Source organism: Pseudophryne corroboree, chromosome 2 (assembly GCF_028390025.1).
Source record: "Pseudophryne corroboree isolate aPseCor3 chromosome 2, aPseCor3.hap2, whole genome shotgun sequence".
NCBI lineage: Eukaryota > Metazoa > Chordata > Amphibia > Anura > Myobatrachidae > Pseudophryne > Pseudophryne corroboree.
The window spans coordinates 396,147,230-396,167,787 of NC_086445.1; the positions used below are offsets into that span (position 1 = coordinate 396,147,230).

The following is a 20,558-nucleotide window of genomic DNA, read 5'->3' on the forward strand; positions in this document are numbered from 1 at the left end:
CTAGAATCTGGAGTTGTGTGCGTAAGTCGTTGGTCAAAACTTCCGCTCGTTATAAATCTTTTGCAGATAGAAAACGTAAAGCTGTACCGAATTACAAGGTGGGAGACCAAGTTTGGATTTCTACGCGCAATCTCAGGTTCAAAGTTCCTTCTAAGAAATTTGCTCCCAAGTTTATTGGTCCATTTCCCATTGTAAAGGTACTCAATCCTGTGTCATACAAAGTCAAGTTGCCACCGTCTTTGAGAATTCCTAACGCCTTTCATACATCTTTATTGAAACCTTTGATTCTCAATAAATTCCGTACTACCCAGTCCAAATCTCCTAAAGTTCACTCTTTGCAAGATGAGGAATTTGAAGTTAAAGAGATTGTGGACTCACGTTCCCGATATGGACGTTTACAGTTTTTGGTCGACTGGAAGGGTTACGGTCCGGAGGAGAGATCCTGGGTTTTTTCTGAAGATGTTCATGCTCCAAGACTGGTACAGAAATACTTCTCCAAAAATCCTGATAAGGTTCAAAGGTGTTCGGAGACCACCCTTAGAAGAGGGGGTACTGTCACGAACCGGTCTCTCACCTCTGCGGGTTCTGGGGTTCGTCCGTTGCCAGTGCGGTTGCTCGCGGTGCTGTGCGCCCGTGTGGGGACGCGGCGTGATCAGTGGCACAGGTAATGCAGAGTCTGGGAACTGGGAGTGCGGGGACCAAATGGCCTAAGGCACTGCGGTGTGTCTGCTGTATAGGAGGCGGCCATGTTGGAGACCAAATAGGTAATACAGAGCACTTGTGAAAACACCTGTGGGCAGGTGTAAGCCAATCCCGTGCTTGTGCTGCCTTTAAGTAGGCTGGGATTATGTTACTCTGGGCCAGTGCTTTGTTGTATCAACGCTGTGCTCTAGTTCTGAGCTCTCTCCGTGCATTCCTGTGTGATTCCCGTGGTCCAGATATCGCCTCCGTTCCCAGAGGTCCGTCTGCAGCCTTCACTGCTAAAGATCCACCGGCTCTCCGCTGTGCTGTCAGTTAATTGCACACCTACTGGAAACAGTTGGATTCCCAGAGTCTTGCATGAGGTTACCTTGTCTGCATGCCTTCAACCATACAAAGTTTGGAGGATTCCACTACCCTCACCTGTTCGTTTGTTCTACTCTGCATTTAACCCGTTCATCACCTTGTCATCTGCTACAGTTTTCACAGTGATCTCCGAAACCCGCAAGTAACCCAATTCAGTACTATTATTTTCTATGTTACCATAACAAGGATAATTCTTCACAGCCTCTCAGTTAACTCTCAAAACTTCATTGCAAATCCTTACAGTTATTTCTTCATGTCTGCATTACCCAGTTAAACACATTCTGCAGTTCAGCATCAAAGCTTGTTTATATTTGGACAATTCAACATTTATTCATCAGCTTGTTTTATATACAGTTCCATGAACATTTCTTTTATTTGTCTTTGAGATTTATCCTGCACATAATTTCTGCCATTTCTGCAATACTTCAGTATAATATGATGATTAACAACTTGTCATTTAACTCTCTACTGAATTGTTATTTTTAATAAATATATGAAACGGAACTTTCTTCGTCCTCCCTGCTTTCTTCATACCCAGCACCTACACCTGTGGTTGGTCCCGGGTTAACGGATTCACAAAAACACCCGGACCTAACACTGCCCAGCCACTCACCTGTGCAGTGACCCATTGACCGGATTTAGCCACCAAGTCAGTGAGCACACTGCTGCCAGCCAGACGCCCAGCATGGCTTTAGGTACAGAGCTGCATACTATAGTGTCTGAGATAAATAGACAATGTTAGGAATGATGCAGGGTTGAAGGGGGGGGGGGCTATATAAAAGATGTATATTATAAATGGGATACAGTCAATTTGCCAGCTGTCAGGATCCCGGCGTACAGGAAACCAACGCAGGAATCCTGAAACCCGGTGATATGCCGACAGCCGGAATCCATACACCCTCCCAGAATTCCCACTCTGTTGATCTGTTCACGCCACCAACCGAGTGTCGAACGCGAGCCCGCGAGAGGGCTCGCTGCCTCGCTTCCGGCAGACGGGATGCGCTGTCGGTATAGTGACACACATACACCACGCTACTCCGTGCTCTTTCAGCACTTAATGAAAACTGAGGAAGGCTTGGAGGGGATGCTTACATACCCTAAAAGAGTTTACTCATTAAGTGATGGTTCCTCAATCCCTCAATAACCCTTATGGTAAGAAGTGTCCCCCAGATGAAGGAAAGATAAATAAAAAATGTTTACTTATCCACTAGGAATATTATTTCTGATAAATATTAAAAAATAGGCTCATACTTTGTATATAATATTTTCACATTGTATGTACCAATTTGACCTACCAGGTTAGAGAAATTAGATATTACAGACCCTATATGGTCCTACTACTGAAGATCAGGAACAGCATAGATAAGTGTGGTAAATATACATCTACATTACTGTACAGATAATCAACAACATGTTCCAACAACTGGTTTTATTGCTTTCTTGTAAAAAAAAAAGTTGATCAATACACAAATCCTGGCTGGCTATTATAACAAATATATCTACAAAAATCATACTGAAAAAAATGACTTTTTTAAAAATAATTTACATTGGAATTTTATACAAGCTAAAATATTATATATGCACTGTTGCTAAAAAAAATCCAATTTGATCCAAATCTAAATGTAATACATATCTAATTAAACTATGCACAATTGATGTACCCAATATCAATGTCCCAGAAGGCAACTAGGTTATAGGCTATGTTCAGTCATTATACTGTAATCTAAATACACTGATCCTCTAATTTGGTATAACATTTTAGAATATACTTTTTAAACATAGCACAGATACTTTGGGCCATAGTTTCCCAAACTCCACCATTACAGTCCAGGTTTTATAGGGATACGGTCATTACGTTGACACAACTTAGGTTGACAGTCATTAGGTCGACCACTGAAGGTCAACATGGTCATTAGGTCGACATGTACTAGGTCAACATGAGCTTTTAAAAAATGTTTCACTTTTTTCATACTTGACGATCCACGTGGACTACAATTGGGAATGGTAACCTGTGCCGAGCGCAGTGTTAGTGGAGCGAGGCACCTTGCCCGCAGCATGGCGAGCGAACACGGTGCACTAATTGGGGTTCCCAGTCCCTTTACAAAGAAAACGACACCAAAAAAAGTCCAAAAACCCATGTCGACCTAATGACCATGTCGACCTATTTCCCCAGTCGAACTAATGCATGTTGACCTAATGACTGTCGACCTAAGTTGAGTCGACCCAACGACCCATACCCGTTTTATGGATATCCATGCTTGAGCACAGGTGACTTAATTAGTACCTCAGTCAATTTGATTTAAACATCTGGACATCTTTAAAACATGGACTGTAATGGCAGAATTTGGGAAACTGCTTTGGGCAATATAAAATCTAATTAAAAAAATCGAGAGGTTCTGGAATTATTCTCTCCTATAAATATTACTTTACAAAGATAGTCAGAGACATGTACATTAACATATTTAGGCCTTTGTGTGTGTACTACATGTGTTCTTTTGTTATTCTTTAAGAAATCTTATAGTGTTCTACTGTATGTGTGCAGTAATGGCAAACATTTTGTTGGCTAAAATAATGATCATAAAAATTAAGCCTAGCAATATGTAGGTACCTATTACAAAATCTGTTTAGATCACACACCTGTAGTTCATAATGACCTGGGATTAAAAAAACGTAAGAGACTACGGTCTTGTGTAATCCACAGTAAAATCCAATGGTATTGTACACTGTTTATTAATTTAGTAAATTGTTGCATACTAAAGTGTATAAAAGGTGTACAGACCATACAATTTTACTTTACACCTATGAACTGGGGACAACAATGAGAAGCTCAATAAAGTCTATGGTTCCAAGTGAATAGGCATTTTCATAAATATTGATTTTGTTCACAAAATGGCTGTCTGAAATACAAGGGGATTGTATGTTGACCACAAGTGTTATATTAGAACATAGACAATTCCGGCATTCATTATTTTGCATTTATCTATATTTCAGCAGCTGGTTCGGTCATAATATATGGCAGAGAAAACAGAAACAAGTAATTCTTAAGCCACAAAAGTTCAAACACAAATACCAACTAAAAGATAAAAAGAAGCAAAAATCAAAACAGAAAAAAAACAACATTTGGGTCAATACTTACAGCATTTGAATCGGGATGCTGTCAGGATGCCAGCGTGCAACATCCCAGCGGAATCCCGACCCACCCGACATTCCAAGCGGGGAGGGGGGGGGAGGGGCGGGGGGAGATAGGTTTAGGCTGCGGGGAGGGTTAGGCTGTGGGGAAGGAAGGGTTAGGCTGCAGGGAGGGGGGAGGTTTATGGTTAGGCTGCAGGGAGGCGCAGTTAAGGTTAGGCTGCAGGGAGGAGCGGTTAGGCTGTGCGGAGGAGTGGCTAGGTATAATCGGGATAATGAGCTTCGGGATGGTGGTGTTGGTCTTATGACCGCTGGCATACCAAGCACCGGTATACAATATCACACCCATTTGAATCAGTAGCTCAGTGTGTAGGGATTTCACTTTCTAACATGTATTTTCAAAAACTAATACACATTTAGAGGCTAGTATGCTAAAATTAATTTTATAATCATTTTATCCTTTAATAACAGAACAGATTCTGTAAAATGTCTGGAGGTTTCTGTCTCTATATGTTCAATAGTTTTTTTTTTTTGTGCTTGTATAAGGCCTCGAGCCTAGTCAAGTGTGAAAGTATAAATGAGTAACAGGAACATTTTATTCTCTTATTTAATGATCTGAGGCATGTCGCTCCACGCCTGGGATTTCTTCTTGGCCAGTTCCATCCAAGATGGCTCCTCAGAGACTGAAAGAGTTTGACGTTTCTGTGGCGTCTTCTCTTCTTTTTCTGTCATCAAGAACAACTGTGGAGCTGCAAAAAAAAGAATATTAATAGAAATGGTGTGTGCGGTATGCATTCAAGCCTGTTTCACATATGCCATATGGCAAAACGTTTATTAGACAGTGCTGAATGAGCCGTAGACAAGTATAGTAATACTATAAAATAAAGAAAAAACATTTTGATCACAGATGGAAAAACAGGTATTAGAAACTGTAAATAAACTATTAACAAAACACATTTCATGTTGCAATAAGGATTTATAACATCTGAGTCTAAAGTCAGGTATGCTGTATGTACGGGATGCGGTTGCAATACCAGACATCACAATACAGACAACGGAATCCCGACTAGCAGTGAAATACTGCCGCCGGAATCCCGGTGTCACAGGCCCGCAGCATGACGAGCACAGCGTTCACCCCACTGCCAGCATACCGCTAGCCAGGATCCCGCTGTCGGTATACTGACGGCCGGAATCCCGGCCATCGGTATTTCCAAGTGATCCCGTATGTACATAGAATATGCCTTAATAGCAAAGAACTCTATTATGATCATCATCATTGATTTTTAAAGGTGCCACAAAAGTATACATAGCACCATACATGGTAAACATAACATTGCAGAATAACAGTGCATAGGTACAATATACAAACTGTATATGTACATAGCATAACATAAAACCACAGGGCAGGAGACGCACAGGGGCATACAAGACTACAAAAACAATAACATGGCAAATATAATTAAACAGAATAAAAGTTCAACCAAATTGCATAGCCAACAGCAGAATTCAGCATAAAACATAAAAGGAGATCAGTACGAAATCCCGCTGGACAGGATCCCGGCGGTCGAAATACCGACACCGGAATCCCGACCAGCAGAATCCCAACAGGGGTGGCGAGCGGAACTCAGCCCCTTGCAGGCTCGCTATGCTCGGCACACTATTTTATTCTCCCTCTATGGGTGTCGAGGACACCCACGGAGGGAGAATATGTCGGGATTGTGCCGGTCGGGATTCCGGTGTCGGTATTTCGACCGCCGGGATTCCGTCCGGCAGGATCTTGACCGCATCCCCATAAAAGACTTGACAAACATGAACACAACAGATATGCAAAATAAGAAGGATGCAGCTTGACTAAAGTGCATACTGGAAAGACAAGAGTGGACAGACATGGAACATGAGGCGGGGCATCCTGCCCTGAGGGAGCAAACATTCAAAAAAGAGTCCTTCTCTTTCTCCTCCTCCTCTAGTTTAGTATCATACTGACTCAGGGTGCACCGCCAATACGAACATCAAGAGAAATTTGGTCCTCCTAATTTTGTAATTTTGGCCCTTTCATGCTGATTAGCATAATATCTATGATCAGTGGTATCTCCCATATGTGTTCATGGGTATTTTATAAGATGACAAGCTGGGTCATGGCTCTATGATTGTGATTGAAGGTCGAAACCACTAAAGACACCTTTTGGGGAACATAGCAAGTGTTTTTAAAGTAAGTACCATTTCATAAGAAAAGGGAAGGACACATCTGATATTAACCATCAGTCGGTGTTTATTATTTCTGACATTGGAGAAACCGGTTTGATCTTTGTAATATTGAAGGTTGTGGTGTAAGGTTACATTGCTTTAAGTCAAGCGTTGAGTGCTCATCTTCATCCCCTTTGTACATATGTGTTAATTGGTGCAGGTGTACACCAGGAGGATGAGACGAGCTGCTGGCTTAGAGGCGCTGAAAGGGGATACTTCTTTGTGAATATCCAGCAGTGCGTGCACAGAGACTGTAACCACCACAGATGAGAACGCTGCCCCACAGTGGAATCATCAGGCTGGCTTGGTGTTAATGTTGCACCCTTTGAGATCATCGTTGAGAAAGTAGAGAAAGGTCAATAGGCCGAAGCCATGCTTTCAAATAGGTGCTGGAATAATTAGTCATGTGGTACAGCGCTATGGAGGTAATAAAGTTGCAGTATGAAGTGGAGAAGAGGCAGGTGGATGAACTGGGAAGCTGTTCCTGGGCTACTCCAGATGGTTTAGGGGTACAAATTATAGTAGAAGCTGGGCCCCAGTGAAAGGTTCACTCAAGTATGTCTGCTCCCTGCTACTCCACCCCATGCATGTATGTGACACAAATTAAAAGCAGGGAAATAAAAATTGGGATGTTACTGGACCGTATGAACATGTTACATGAAACCCTTATCCCACTGTGACTTATACCATACAACAGAGAAAGAAATAAATCTGACAAAATGTCTGGATCTGAAAAACTGAGTTAAACATAAAATAAAGGGTAAATGCAGAGTTATGGTTAATCATGAAATACATCTTATCAGCAGATCTGTAACTAGAAGTATACGAGCGGTGTTGCTACCCAGAGACTAGGGGATGGCACCATTGCTGCCCTTTGGCACCGGTATTTAGCTGGCAGGGTACCTCCCCCTCTTGCTTTTCCCACTTCATTGTTGTAACATCAAGATGTCACGTCTAGGGATGGCTCCGGGTTTTACTATTGCCCCACAATTTAGCTAATCAACTCCATATTTTAGGATGAAATAACTATTAAAATAAGGTTCATAGAAAAAGATCTCAAAATGATGGTCTGCAGACCCACGTGGCACAAAGGGCAAACAAAACAAAATATAGATAGAAATGAAACACTGATTAAGATTTATTCAGGAAGGAATTCCATGTTGTCTCCTATAGAATTAACAGCCCATAAACAGAGTGGCAATAACCGTCTGTGCTGTGGTAAAAGCTGTATAACTACAGTGTAACCAGTCCTGATGATGCCTAGGTCACCTCAGTTTACACCTGTATGTGTTACTGCAAGTCTCAGATGACAGAAGAGTAATCCACTGTAGCTTTCCAAACTAATTTCTCCAAAATGGATTATGATAAGATATATCTACTGAAGTAAATGCAATACTTCTATGAGAATATGGATCAGCCTAAAATGTATGATACGCCGATCAGCTCTGAATGATTTGGATGCACAGGGGCTGTGAAATCTTTCCCAAACATCATTGTCCCAGAGCCTGGTGAAATCTCTCCTTAACCAATGATTTTTCCCTTTAAAACCATTCATATAGTTGTTTGCTTTTTTTCTAAATGTTTAATTTAGTAAAAAAAAAAAAATTTTTAATATTTAAATAGTATATTATGCACCTCTGCATAATGAATCTCCGCATCAAAAACTGGGGACACAATGAGGGGGGAGGCAGTTGCATGACCAAGGCCAGTCCAAATTTTAAGGAAATCCATGCATGAGCACAAGTGGTTAAAGCAAAGTGACTCAGGTAATAATTATGTTACTTGTACTTAGGCATGGATAGCTTTAAAACCTGGAATGTAGGGTGCCTTGAGGAAACAGTTTGGGAAACACTGGATTGAACTATATGGAGAAGGCATCCTAGATAAACGGTTACATTCTCAGAAAAAAAAAATACCTTTGTAAACAAGGTCGCCTTGTATTGCCCACACTGGGGCGCATTCAGAATCAGACGGAGCTGCATCTGCGACTTTATGCAAAATACTAGTGTAAACCCTTCCCTAGTGTACACCCCTGAGTGTGCAATGACTGAGACGCCCACTTTGTGCGCCTTTATATGCAACAATACCGCTTGGTGAATCTTTAGATGCAACGATTGGACACTCCATGGAATCCAGCACAAGCCCTATGATCGGTACAGAATCTCCGACAGAGTATGGTCGCCAATATAAGTGATTAAGCACAGTTCTGCAACTCGCCCATAACACCTATAAGATGGTACACTGCTCAAAAAAATAAAGGGAACACTTCAACACAATGTAACTCCAAGTCAATCACACTTCTGTGAAATCAAACTGTCCACTTAGGAAGCAACACTGATTGACAATCAATTTCACATGCTGTTGTGCAAATGTAATAGACAACATGTGGGAATTATAAGCAATTAGCAAGACACCCCCAATAAAGGAGTTGTTCTGCAGGTGGTGACCACAGACCACTTCTCAGCTCCTATGCTTTCTGGCTGATGTTTTGGTCACTTTTGAAAGCTGGCGGTGCTTTCACTCTAGTGGTAGCATGAGACGGAGTCTACAACCCACAACAGTGGCTCAGGTAGTCCAGCTCATCCAGGATGGCACATCAATGCGAGCTGTGGCAAGAAGGTTTGCTGTGTCTGTCAGAGTAGTGTCCAGAGCATGGAGGCGCTACCAGGAGACAGGCCAGTACATCAGGAGATGTGGAGGAGGCCGTAGGAGGGCAACAACCCAGCAGCAGGACCGCTACCTCCGCCTTTGTGCAAGGAGGAACAGGAGGAGCACTGCCAGAGCCCTGCAAAATGACCTCCAGCAAGCCACAAATGTGCATGTGTCTACTCAAACGATCAAAAACAGACTCCATGAGGGTGGTATGAGGGCCCGACGTCCACAGGTGGGGGTTGTGCTTACAGCCCAACACCGTGCAGGACGTTTGGCATTTGCCAGAGAACACCAAAATTGGCAAATTCGCCACTAGCGCCCTGTGCTCTTCACAGATGAAAGCAGGTTCTCACTGAGCACATGTGACAGACGTGACAGAGTCTGGAGACGCCAAGGAGAACGTTCTGCTGCCTGCAACATCCCCCAGCATGACCTGTTTGGCAGTGGGTCAGTAATGGTGTGGGGTGGCATTTCTTTGGGGGGCCGCACAGCCCTCCATGTGCTCGCCAGAGGTAGCCTGACAGCCATTAGGTACCAAGATGAGATCCTCAGACCCCTTGTGAGACCATATGCTGGTGCGGTTGGCCCTGGGTTCCTCCTAATGCAAGACAATGCTAGACCTCATGTGGCTGGAGTGTGTCAGCAGTTCCTGCAAGACGAAGGCATTGATGCTATGGACTGGCCCGCCTGTTCCACAGACCTGAATCCAATTGAGCACATCTGGGATATCATGTCTCGCTCCATCCACCAATACCACGTTGCACCACAGACTGTCCAGGAGTTGGCGGATGCTTTAGTCCAGGTCTGGAAGGAGATCCCTCAGGAGACCATCAGCCACCTCTTCAGGAGCATGCCCAGGCGTTGTAGGGAGGTCATACAGGCACGTGGAGGCCACACACACTATTGAGCCTCATTTTGACTTGTTTTAAGTACATTACATCAAAGTTGGATCAGCCTGTAGTGTGTTTTTCCACTTTAATTTTGAGTGTGACTCCAAATCCAGACCTCCATGGGTTAATAAATTTGATTTCCATTGATAATTTTTGTGTGATTTTGTTGTCAGCACATTCAACTATGTAAAGAACAAAGTATTTAATAAGAATATTTAATTCATTCAGATCTAGGATGTGTTATTTTAGTGTTCCCTTTATTTTTTGGAGCAGTGTATATATTTTTACATCTGAATAGTTATCTCCCAGCACCACCCAGGAATGGCAAATACATATATACTGTCTCTCGATCGGTCCTGCTACTCTGTGCGCAGACACCATGGGACACATGTGCTATGCGACTAATTAGCAATTTAGATGCATATGCAGATGAACAGTATCAACCATATGCGTGACTACTGGCTTTGGGTCTGACTCAGGATCAGCCCCGTTTTGTTTTCCTTCCTCCTACCTATAACCATGTTATTTACTAAGACGGGAGTTCTATTTAAGATGAGATGTTGTCCATAGCAACCAATCAGATTCTATTTCTCATTTATCTAGTACCTTCTAGAATAGAATACCTGGAATCTGATTGGTTGCTATGGGCAACATCCCATCTTAAATAGAACTCCCATCTTAGTAAATTTACCCCTAACGGGTGTATTCACTTGAAGTCGGAACTGCCATCAAGTCGGGAAGACCTATTAGATTCGACCTATTCAATGGAGCTGCCTCTTTTCCGACTTGTCGGAAAACACGTGGATCTGCGGATTAGCCGCGGATCCACGTGTTTTGTCAAATTAGCGTCCAATTTCGACAGTTTTTTGGCCCATTTGCAACAATGCTGATCAGACTTCAAAAAAAGTCGGATCAGCATTGCCGAAAACGGGGAAAACTTGTCAGAATTGGCAGCTAATTGAATACTGCACTGTTGGATACTCTCCGTCGGAATACACCTGTAAGTTGGTGACTGATAGTAACTCACAGGAAAAATACTCAGGACTGATGAGGCGTAGGATAGGAAGTAAAATAACTTCTTGTGATGGGTCCACATTAACACAGATTTCAAAGACAATTTAATTATAAATTATGGACTGCCTGTGATCATTAACAGATACATTTGTGTTCAGTCTTACAGGTATGTAGAGCACCCAGTACTAAAATGGAGATATGAAATGACACTGTGTAGAACACATGGTGGTGACAGCAGAATTTAACCTTTTGCCTACTGGGAATAATTACTAGAAACGTGAAAACTAAATAAAGTGCTCGATTCCTTTCACAATGCTTGTGCTGTGTGTTGGAGAATAACTGAGAACAGCAATGTGCAATATATCCACCGAAAGGTCTTATTGTGAAACTAAACAACTCAGGGAACAGCCCCTCCTCACCATGGGCAGGATGTGGCAGTGTGTTTGCTCTTTGTCTCTGCTCTGTGGGTTTGGTATCAGGAGAAGCTGCAACAGCTGTGTTTGCTGTTTTGTTCTGGATTAGGTCAGCCTGCTGCTTCCGAGGAACCTAAAAAGACATTGAAGGGGGTACATTTTCTGTTAGACAACATGAATTACATATCACACTACTGTACATCTAACTAGGCAGAAGCAATGGAGATTTCCATAAGAACCAAGAAGACATTTGTTTTATTATTTGAAACTCTATGGAGAATTACCTCAATCCTGTCTTTGCTTTGTTTTTCTGGCTCCTGGCTTCCAAGTTTCTGTGCATAGATGGGATGCTCTTCCCTCAGGCTTCGCTGTTTCTGCAGTGCCATGGACCTCCAGGCAGGCTGTGCTTTGCTCTCAGCTCCTTTAATAGACTCTGCTGTCACTACAGGAGGAGTGCTTTTCTCTGCTATCACAAAAAAAAAAAAACCAGTGTCAGCATGTGTTCTACACCTTTACACTGATGGAGTTACAACATGATCAAACAAAGTCATCAAAGATACAGTCATTGGGGGTTATCTGAATATATATAGGTCTACTGCATAACAACTGCAGCCAACATAATCTTAAATATTGGCATTTATTTGATAACCTAATCTTACAACCAACTTCATAGTGAGTAGATGCATTAACTGGTATGGTAATGGCCATCATCTGTGTAATTCCTACTACACACAGAAAACAGGACTAGTTATTGTGTGGGTGTCAGAGCCCAGCACTAGGTACAGTCAGTACTTTAGTAATATGGTGGACCTACAGAGATAATAAATGAGCCACTGGGTTTTTTCCCCCTTTTATAAGCTTTGCAGCATCTTGCCCAGAATGACATAGAAGAGAAGCCGCTGCCTGGTCTCTCGGACTGAAGCCTAAGCTAAGACCATTGTTTGGGAGTGAAGGAACAGTGGAGGGTAAGAGAGCTATGCATGGAGACTAGAATAGGAGGAAGAGAGGTCAATTGACTGCCTCCCGTCTATTCCTGTACTATATGCAGGGTGAAGATGAAAAGGGTAGGATGATGATGAGGAGGGTTCAGAATATCAAGACGGTAGTAGGATGATGCTAAGGAGGGATGAAAGGACTTGAGGAGTGAGAGCAAACCTAGAAATTGAGAATCGGTAGTGAAAGGACGAATAGGATTGAGGTGGCAATAGAAGTTTATATCAACGGTTATAATGTGTATCAAAGTGAATGTAATGTCTATAAAGGGTAAACTGTGTGTGTGTGTGTGTGTGTGTGTGTGTGTGTGTGTGTGTGTGTGTGTGTGTGTGTGTGTGCGTGTGTGTGTGCGTGTGTGTGGTTATCTGCACAGTCGAATATAATTAGTGGATTCCATAGAAAAATGTTTTCATACACAGGATCGCTGTATTTTCAGTGTTGATGCTATACCCACACTGCTCCTACTTGTAGTGGCTTTAATCACTGCAATATAAGGGCAAAATTATGTGAGCCCCAATCACTATGCTTGCTGCTGTACATGGTTTGCTACTGGCTGCTACTATGGACATCAGTCCATATTTATTTAAACATATTTCCAAGAAAAGCTTTTTTATTTTTCCTAGTATTTGTGTGAGCAGCCACATCATATAAGATATTATAATGTACATGGGCCTTCCACTGGGATGGTGGGACACAACAGATCTCACACAGGGCCCTGGATTTGCAAAGGCCAGCTACGCATGGAGTTCACAAACCATACAAGGGAAGAAGTATTGTCTACTATTGTAGTCTTTATAGAGAGCGTGGATGAAAGTAATCCTGTTATTAATAAGTGCTCCTTACTGGCTAAAAAGGTGACTAAGGTATTACTTGTGGTGGGGGTCATTAGAAACTTTAGGAATATTGAATTATGGAGGAACCTTGTACACATTAATAGAATACAGCCTTGGAAGAAAATCAGGTGTACATTGCTCAAAAGGAGAACGCACATAACAAATACCTAGATACACCAATATACAGAGCTGTTAGCATCTCATGTGTAGCATATGCGCCTGGTTGCTACTTGTCTTCACCATCAGCATGTATTTTTCTCAGTCACATACGAAATATAAAAGATACACCACCAGATAGGCGTATTGTCACTGCATAGGATGCGTGTGCAGGAACACAACTTTACTGACCTGTGCCTACGGAAGAATACCCTGTCACAAACCAATTCCGCCTCCTTAGGCACAAGTGCAAATCGGATGGAAATATGTAGGACTCTCCATATTACATTTGTTAGATCCTTAAGTGACAGTCACAAAATTGCTAATCTGATTCAGTCTGCATGAGTTAATTATCAGCCCTGCTTGCTATTTATGAATTCTATAAATATAACAACATTTTGAGAAAACCTTTATGGAAACGTACACCTTGTGTTACGCGTGACTAAGTGTGCCATTTACATGCCTAACTACAGTCAGACAATATGTAGGATTAGGTATAATAAAGGACTAGAAACTTGGCATAAATAGCTCAAGTAATAATTCCTCCTCACAGGTACTTAGTCATGCTTAAATTAAAAAGGAAATGCATTACATTTCCTTTTCTAGAAGAATATTAGTCAACGGTTCTAAAAAAATGAAGCCACTGAATACATTTAAATTAGGAGGATCTCACAAGGGGAGTAGGGTTTCTACATAATGCCCAGGCTCACACTCACTTTAGGTCTGACAATATTATGGTGGGGATGGATGGGTCTGTAGCGCATCAGTGACCTCAGGTGAGCAACAATAAAGGCTGGGCAAAGTGACCCTACTGCTATTGGCACTAGCCCTTGTAGATTGCATGCAGAGCCTTGGCCCTTACTAAAACGCTGCTCATAAACTGGAGTGATCCACATATGCCTCACACCTGAGGCTGCATGCACAGCATGGGAACCCAAGTAACAACAACTACAACAGGGCCTGGAATGACTCTTGGTGGCACTAATGATAATACTGTAAATAAAAAAAATATAAAAAGAAATTGGTTCAAGATGTACATAATAGCTTCCCACCAAATAGAAGTTTTATTGTAGAGAAGCCACAGACCACATTTAACACCACCTCAGTGGGAAAACCTGCGAGTGGTGGGCTCAGGTGCAAAAATATGCTCTTTGCCCCCCTCCTTCGCCTTACTAGAAGAGGCAGTCGGTGACAGCAGCGAAGGCCATGGGTGACAGGGAGGCAGGTGATGACTGGGGAGCACGTAGGTGAAGGGTAGAGGTGGCAAAAGTGACAGGTGACAGGGATTGGCAGTCGATGGCAGGGAGAGGTAGATGGGTCATTGAGGAGGCAATCTGTGATGGGGAGAGGCAGAGGGTGGTGGGTGGTGACTTGGGAGTAAGTTGAGTGACAAATAGGCATAGGGTGACAGGGAGAAGCAGTGGTTGACAGAGGAGAGGCAGTGGTTGACAGGAAAGTCAGTGAGTGACAGGGAGCTGTAGAGGGTGACAGGGAGAGGCAGATAGGGAGGCAGAGGGTGATGGGGAAAGTCAGCCGGTGAAAGGGACAGGCAGAGGGTGACTGATGGTGAATGGGTAGTCAATGGGTGACGGAGTGATAGAGGGTGACAGAGAGTAAGGTGGCAAGGAGAGACAGTGGGTGACTGGGGTGTCATTGGGTGAGAGGAAGAGGCAGATGGGTGACAGCAGAAGGCAGAGGGTGTCAGTGAGAAAGAATATGGTTGGCAGCGAGATAGGCAGTGGGTGAGAGCGAGGCAGGTAGTGACAGGTAGAAGTGACTGGGAGAGGTAGAGGGTGAAAGGAAGAGGCAGTGGGTGACAAGGAGAAGGCAGTGGGTGACCGGGGAGAAGTAGTGGGTGACAACTGTGTTCTCCCCAAACATTTTTGAAATTGGATGGCATTATGAGGTCGGCGAGAAGGGAAGAGGAGTGGGGATGTTAAAGCGTGGGTTCTGGAGGAGGGGTGGACCTGATGTCTGTGAATGGCATAATTTCTCAGGGGCCCGTGGGGGCCACCTTTACTTTCATAAATGTGATTGGGGTCTGGCTGCATATGTGAGAGTGAGAACAGGAACACAGCCTGCTTTGGCTGGGAATAGAGCGGGACTCCCTCCCAAGGCTGCACTGGCAGATCGGTTGCAGGATGATTTACTTACTTCTGGGGCCACTTCATATCAGCGTGCATTGGCTAGTTCAGTCGTCTGTGAGATGGTCTGGCTCTGCAGGTAGGGCTGTTCCTTCTATCAGCCTGGCCGGGATCGTCATCCCTACAGCACTGCATCCTCCTGTGCATTCATCAAGTCCGTGTCACTCACGAAGCAGAGAGGAGGAGCCGGGGAGAGATGACAGGGGAAGGTCTCATTGCCCCTCCTCCTGACCTCCGTTCATCTGGAATGTCCCCACACCTCTTAGATCAAGGGCGACCCGGCGGCATACTGAGTCTATTTGACTCATGATAAAGCTGCTGGCACCTTAATAGCAGCGGGCCCCAGTGCAATGGACCAGCTGCACCGCCACTAGTTCTGCCAGTGCACCACCCCATTGTTTGTATGCTATTTTTTTAAGCTACAGTATGCCATTTTCAATAACAAATTCACAACACGTTTAAAGAAAATATTACTTTTGAGTCGGATACAAACTGAACGCTTTAGGAAGCTGTATATTGCATGGTAAGTTATCACTGTATATAGCTATATTTACTCTTCTGGAAATTGTATTAATTATGTCATTATTTATGGTCCTTATTGTGCTACCTAGCTCCTCCTGATGAAAACATAATCATATGATAAAGTTACACTGGAAAATGGGGGGGGGATCTTTTTTTTTTTACTGAAACTGCCTTTTGGATGGAGACAAGTTAAGTAAAAAAACTGAGCTCTTCCATTGGAATCACATAATTTACACTTTTGGTAAAGTACATTCGAGAAAGAGCAGTCAATAGTTTTGCATTCTGCAGAAATATTGGATGGTCTTTGTGGACTGAAGATAGTTTGTAGAAAGTTTGGATAGTTTTGTATGATGGAAACCCCCCACAAAGTTCCTTGCTAGAATGTGGCACAGAAATTGTGTTGGCAGATTTGAATATTCTGCATATAGGGGGTAATTCCAAGTTGATCGCAGCAGGATACTTTTTAGCAGTTGGCCAAAACCATGTGCACTGCAGGGGGGGGTAGATATAACATGTGCAGAGAGAGATAGATTTGGGTGTGGTGAGTTCAATCTGCAATCTAAATTGCAGTGTAAAAAAAAAAAAAGCAGCCAGTATTTACCCTGCACAGAAACAAAATAACCCAGCCAAATCTAACTCTCTCTGCAAATGTTATATCTGCCCCCCCTGCAGTGCACATGGTTTTGCCCAACTGCTAAAAAAATATCCTGCTGCGATCAACTTGGAATTACCCCCATAATAGACTGAGGGCAGTCTAACAGCTTGTTGTTTATACGCACAGTCATGAGGTCAACTTACTGTCTTCTAAATTAAGTTGCAATCTGCAACATTTATGAAATATTACAACTGTGTAAGAGAGTATTTTCATTTGTGTTTCTACATCAATATAATGTTAATGCCTTAGCATAAAAACCAGTACATTGTGTAACATCATGGATGCTCTATGTATTGCACTACACATGGCTAAATGCACAACTTTTTTGCCTGACTCAAAGCAAACTCAGTGGGTTTTTTCTGTGATTTGCTGCAATTTGTATACTGGAGTGTTTCTAATAATGGAGAGTCTGCCATTAGTAAAGATGTCTGTGAGACAGTCAGAATTTCTGCTGACCAAAAACCTTTTATCCTTATACAGAAATGGGTGTGACGGGGAAAACGGTGACGTGGTTTAGACTGTCCTTATATTTGTAGTGGAAATATCAGCAGTTATGGAAATTTTATACAATTTTGTTTAAATCAATACAGTAAAGTAATATAGGGAAAACAGACAATAACATAAAAAATAATTTTGAGACCCTGCTGTCTCTGTCCATAGGTTCTTTGACAAATGTTAGCTTTAACCAGTTAATAGTGTTAAATACTAAACATTTCAAACAAACTTCATAGTGTTGGGTTACCTAAATAAAATATTCACAATGCAGTATCTCACAGTGGAGATCTAGTGAACAGTTTGTATGACTGCTTTTACATGAGTGCATTGCAATAAGGGGTGCATAGATCTATTCTCCTGCATGAGGAAGTTCATCTGACTGCCTTTATACGAGTGCATTGCAATAAGGGGTGCATATATCTATTCTGCTGCATGAGGTAGTTCATCTGACTGCCTTTATATGAGTGCATTGCAATAAGGGGTGCATAGATCTATTCTCCTGCATGAGGAAGTTCATCTGACTGCCTTTATACGAGTGCATTGCAATAAGGGGTGCATATATCTATTCTCCTGCATGAGGAAGTTCATCTGACTGCCTTTATACGAGTGCATTGCAATAAGGGGTGCATATATCTATTCTGCTGCATGAGGAAGTTCATCTGACTGCCTTTATACGAGTGCATTGCAATAAGGGGTGCATATATCTATTCTGCTGCATGAGGAAGTTCATCTGACTCCCTATTCTGCATGAGGCAGCAACTGAAATGGCGAGTTTACACAAACTTTCGCAATGCTTTGCAAGCAAGCTCTAAAAACATAAGCAAGCATTATAATTTTTTTAATGAATACTCATGCTTTAGGCCACCTCTCTTTGCTGGTTACCCCTGGCAACACCGCAATTTCAATACTAGTGAAATTGTATGTCAAAAGCATCCAAGTAACTTACTTTCTCTTTACCTGGAACACCCTGGGCTACATACATAGCCGTGAGTGTAAGTGAAGAGAATATTTCAGAAAGTGATACTGTGTGGTGCCACTCTATAAACTATTGATCTGTCCTAACATTCAAAATAACTATAATAAAAAGAATTGTACAGAAGAGAAAAGTGTAGTTGGGCTATATGTGATGTGCGGGTGTCGTACGGTATGCCGGCGCTCGGGCTCCCGGCGACCAGCATACCGGTGCCGGGAGCCCTACCGCCGGCATACCGACAGCGTGGCGAGCACAAAGGAGCCCCTTGCGGGCACGCTGCGCTCGCCACGCTACGCGCGCCACTCTATTTTATTCTTCCCTCCAGGGGGGTCGTGGATTCCGGCGCCGGTATACTGTGCGCCGGTATCCCGACATTCGGCATACAGAAGACCACCCGAATGTGCAGTCAGATAGCATTTAACACTGACAACTGAAGGTCAGCATCCCTTTCGCCTTGCATTCCATAGTGGTGTGCTGGAAAAAGAGGCATGTTGGGCTACCGCACATAACATGGACTTCACCTGAAACAGAAGCGCCCCCATAGAATGTGGAGACTATCTTACCAATGGTTTTATGCAAACTGGGTCTTCTCTCAGGAATCTTCTTTTCAATATTGGCCTCAGGAGATTTTAATTTTGTCTCCTGACTGGATCCACACTCGGCTGCTTCTTTATTTGTGTTATTATCAGCAACTGTAATATTTTGCAACACAGGCTTTTTGGCCACTGATGGTCTTGACTGTGACACTTCACTTACATCTATTTTACATTTACTTTTCTCCATTTTTGAACTGTGCTCAGTGTGCCCCGCTTCATTTAATTCATCCTTGGAGAATGGCAAATACCCTGCTTTTTCCTGTTTAAACTCTGCACTGTGTCTCTTCACTGTGCTTGTTGTTGGGTTTATGCCATCCCTGTATCGTAACGACATGGATGTGGATCTTAGCTTTACAAAAAAAGGGTTCTTGTCTTCAGTATCTGTTTGTAAGTCAGTAACCACAGATAAATCAGTGGTAGCTGGCACGGCACTCTGGAACGGTGTAACGTTACTAAAGACTGCCTTGTCTACAGTAGGCATACTCTCAGGGTCAGCCAAGGTCTCCTTTTTCCTACCTGTGGGTTGATTTTCAGTATGAGTGGTAGCAGTTTTGGATTCCTCTTTCCATGTCTCCTTTTTAGACATACCTGGTTTCAGGACAGACAACTTAATGTTTTTCAGAGCATCACCCTCAGCATTTGCTTTTAATGAAAAGCTGCCAGTCCGAGGCCTTTCCCAGGCTGAGGATACAGAAAACTTTCTTTGTGCGCCCGCTTCTGTGGGTGACTTCTCAGATTTTTTCTCTGTATTCCCAAGCTGGTTATTTTCTTTGTCAGAGAGAGGTGGGTCAGTGATATGCTGGCTCTTTTCAGATAATGAACTCTGAAAGTGTCTTCTCCTAGTAACTAATGACTCCTGGGAATGTCTGAGAGGAGCAGTCCTTGATATTGGGACTACTATCTCCTGTGCAATAGATGGCTTGTCATTAACTTCACTTGGTACCTTGTTCTCCCTAACGAAGCGTTTTTCATTATTAGCAGAAAGTGTTATGGGATAGACCTCTTTGTCTATGGCAGTAATGTTTGCAGAGCCAACAATCATTCTCCTACTTGTCTGACCCATTAATTCATTCTGATCATTGATCTTTCCATCTGATGCTGGATTTGTAGTGCGTGTGACATTTTCAGACTGCATAGTTAATATGGTGGCTACGGCCAGTTCAGGCGACTGGTCTTGCACTACTTCCGGGAGAGTTTGTGATTTATCTGCTACTATGTTCCCCGAAGAGACGACTTCATCTTCTACTAAGTTCAATGGTGAAGTAGAGATTACATTTACGCTGTCATTACTGGGTAGACGGAGATCATCAATTTTATCAGGAGACTCTGCTGATACAGAAGTAACAGTTGCCTGTTCTAATGTATATGTTGTAACATCTTCCTCTTCCATAGTGGTCAAATCGTCCAGTGAGTCTTCCAGCAGTGTCTGAGAAAAAGGAAAAACAAAAAACTGTTATGCCACTTTGAACTGTTTCAAATGAAATTTGGGACAAAATAGATTGGTAACAATTTATTATATATGTATTTCATACGCATCCACTTATTTCTAGCAATGGAATTGTAAGTTTAGTTTTATCTTAACTTCAGTTCTTGATTATTAAAAGGTAAATAGAAGTTTTGAATGAATACACTGTCACATGTTATAACAGATGTTTATGGATGCCATCACTTCTGTATTTATTAGGCATTATGTGTACTGAGAACTTGCATCGTATACTGCATGGTTTTGTAAGTCACATTACAGTTTGAAAACGAGCATCAAAAGATCTTTCAAAAACACTGGC

At 42.7% G+C, this 20,558-nt stretch overlaps 1 protein-coding gene across 2 annotated transcripts in view; it reads right to left on the reverse strand.

Moving 5' to 3' along the window:
• Positions 1-2,512: 2,512 nt before the first annotated feature.
• CRACDL (CRACD like) overlaps positions 2,513-20,558 on the reverse strand; it is a 152,171-nt gene continuing 134,125 nt past the window's right edge. The window contains exons 8-11 of one of the 2 annotated variants that reach the window (XM_063953348.1): positions 18,742-20,200; positions 11,692-11,870; positions 11,414-11,540; positions 2,513-4,943 (exon numbers count right to left, since the gene is read on the reverse strand). In XM_063953348.1, coding sequence (XP_063809418.1) covers positions 4,798-4,943; positions 11,414-11,540; positions 11,692-11,870; positions 18,742-20,200 — 1,911 coding nt within the window. In that variant the 3' untranslated portion in view covers positions 2,513-4,797. Of the gene's footprint in view, positions 4,944-11,413; positions 11,541-11,691; positions 11,874-18,741; positions 20,201-20,558 lie in introns of both variants that reach the window. The other variant, XM_063953347.1, reaches the window with a different exon arrangement.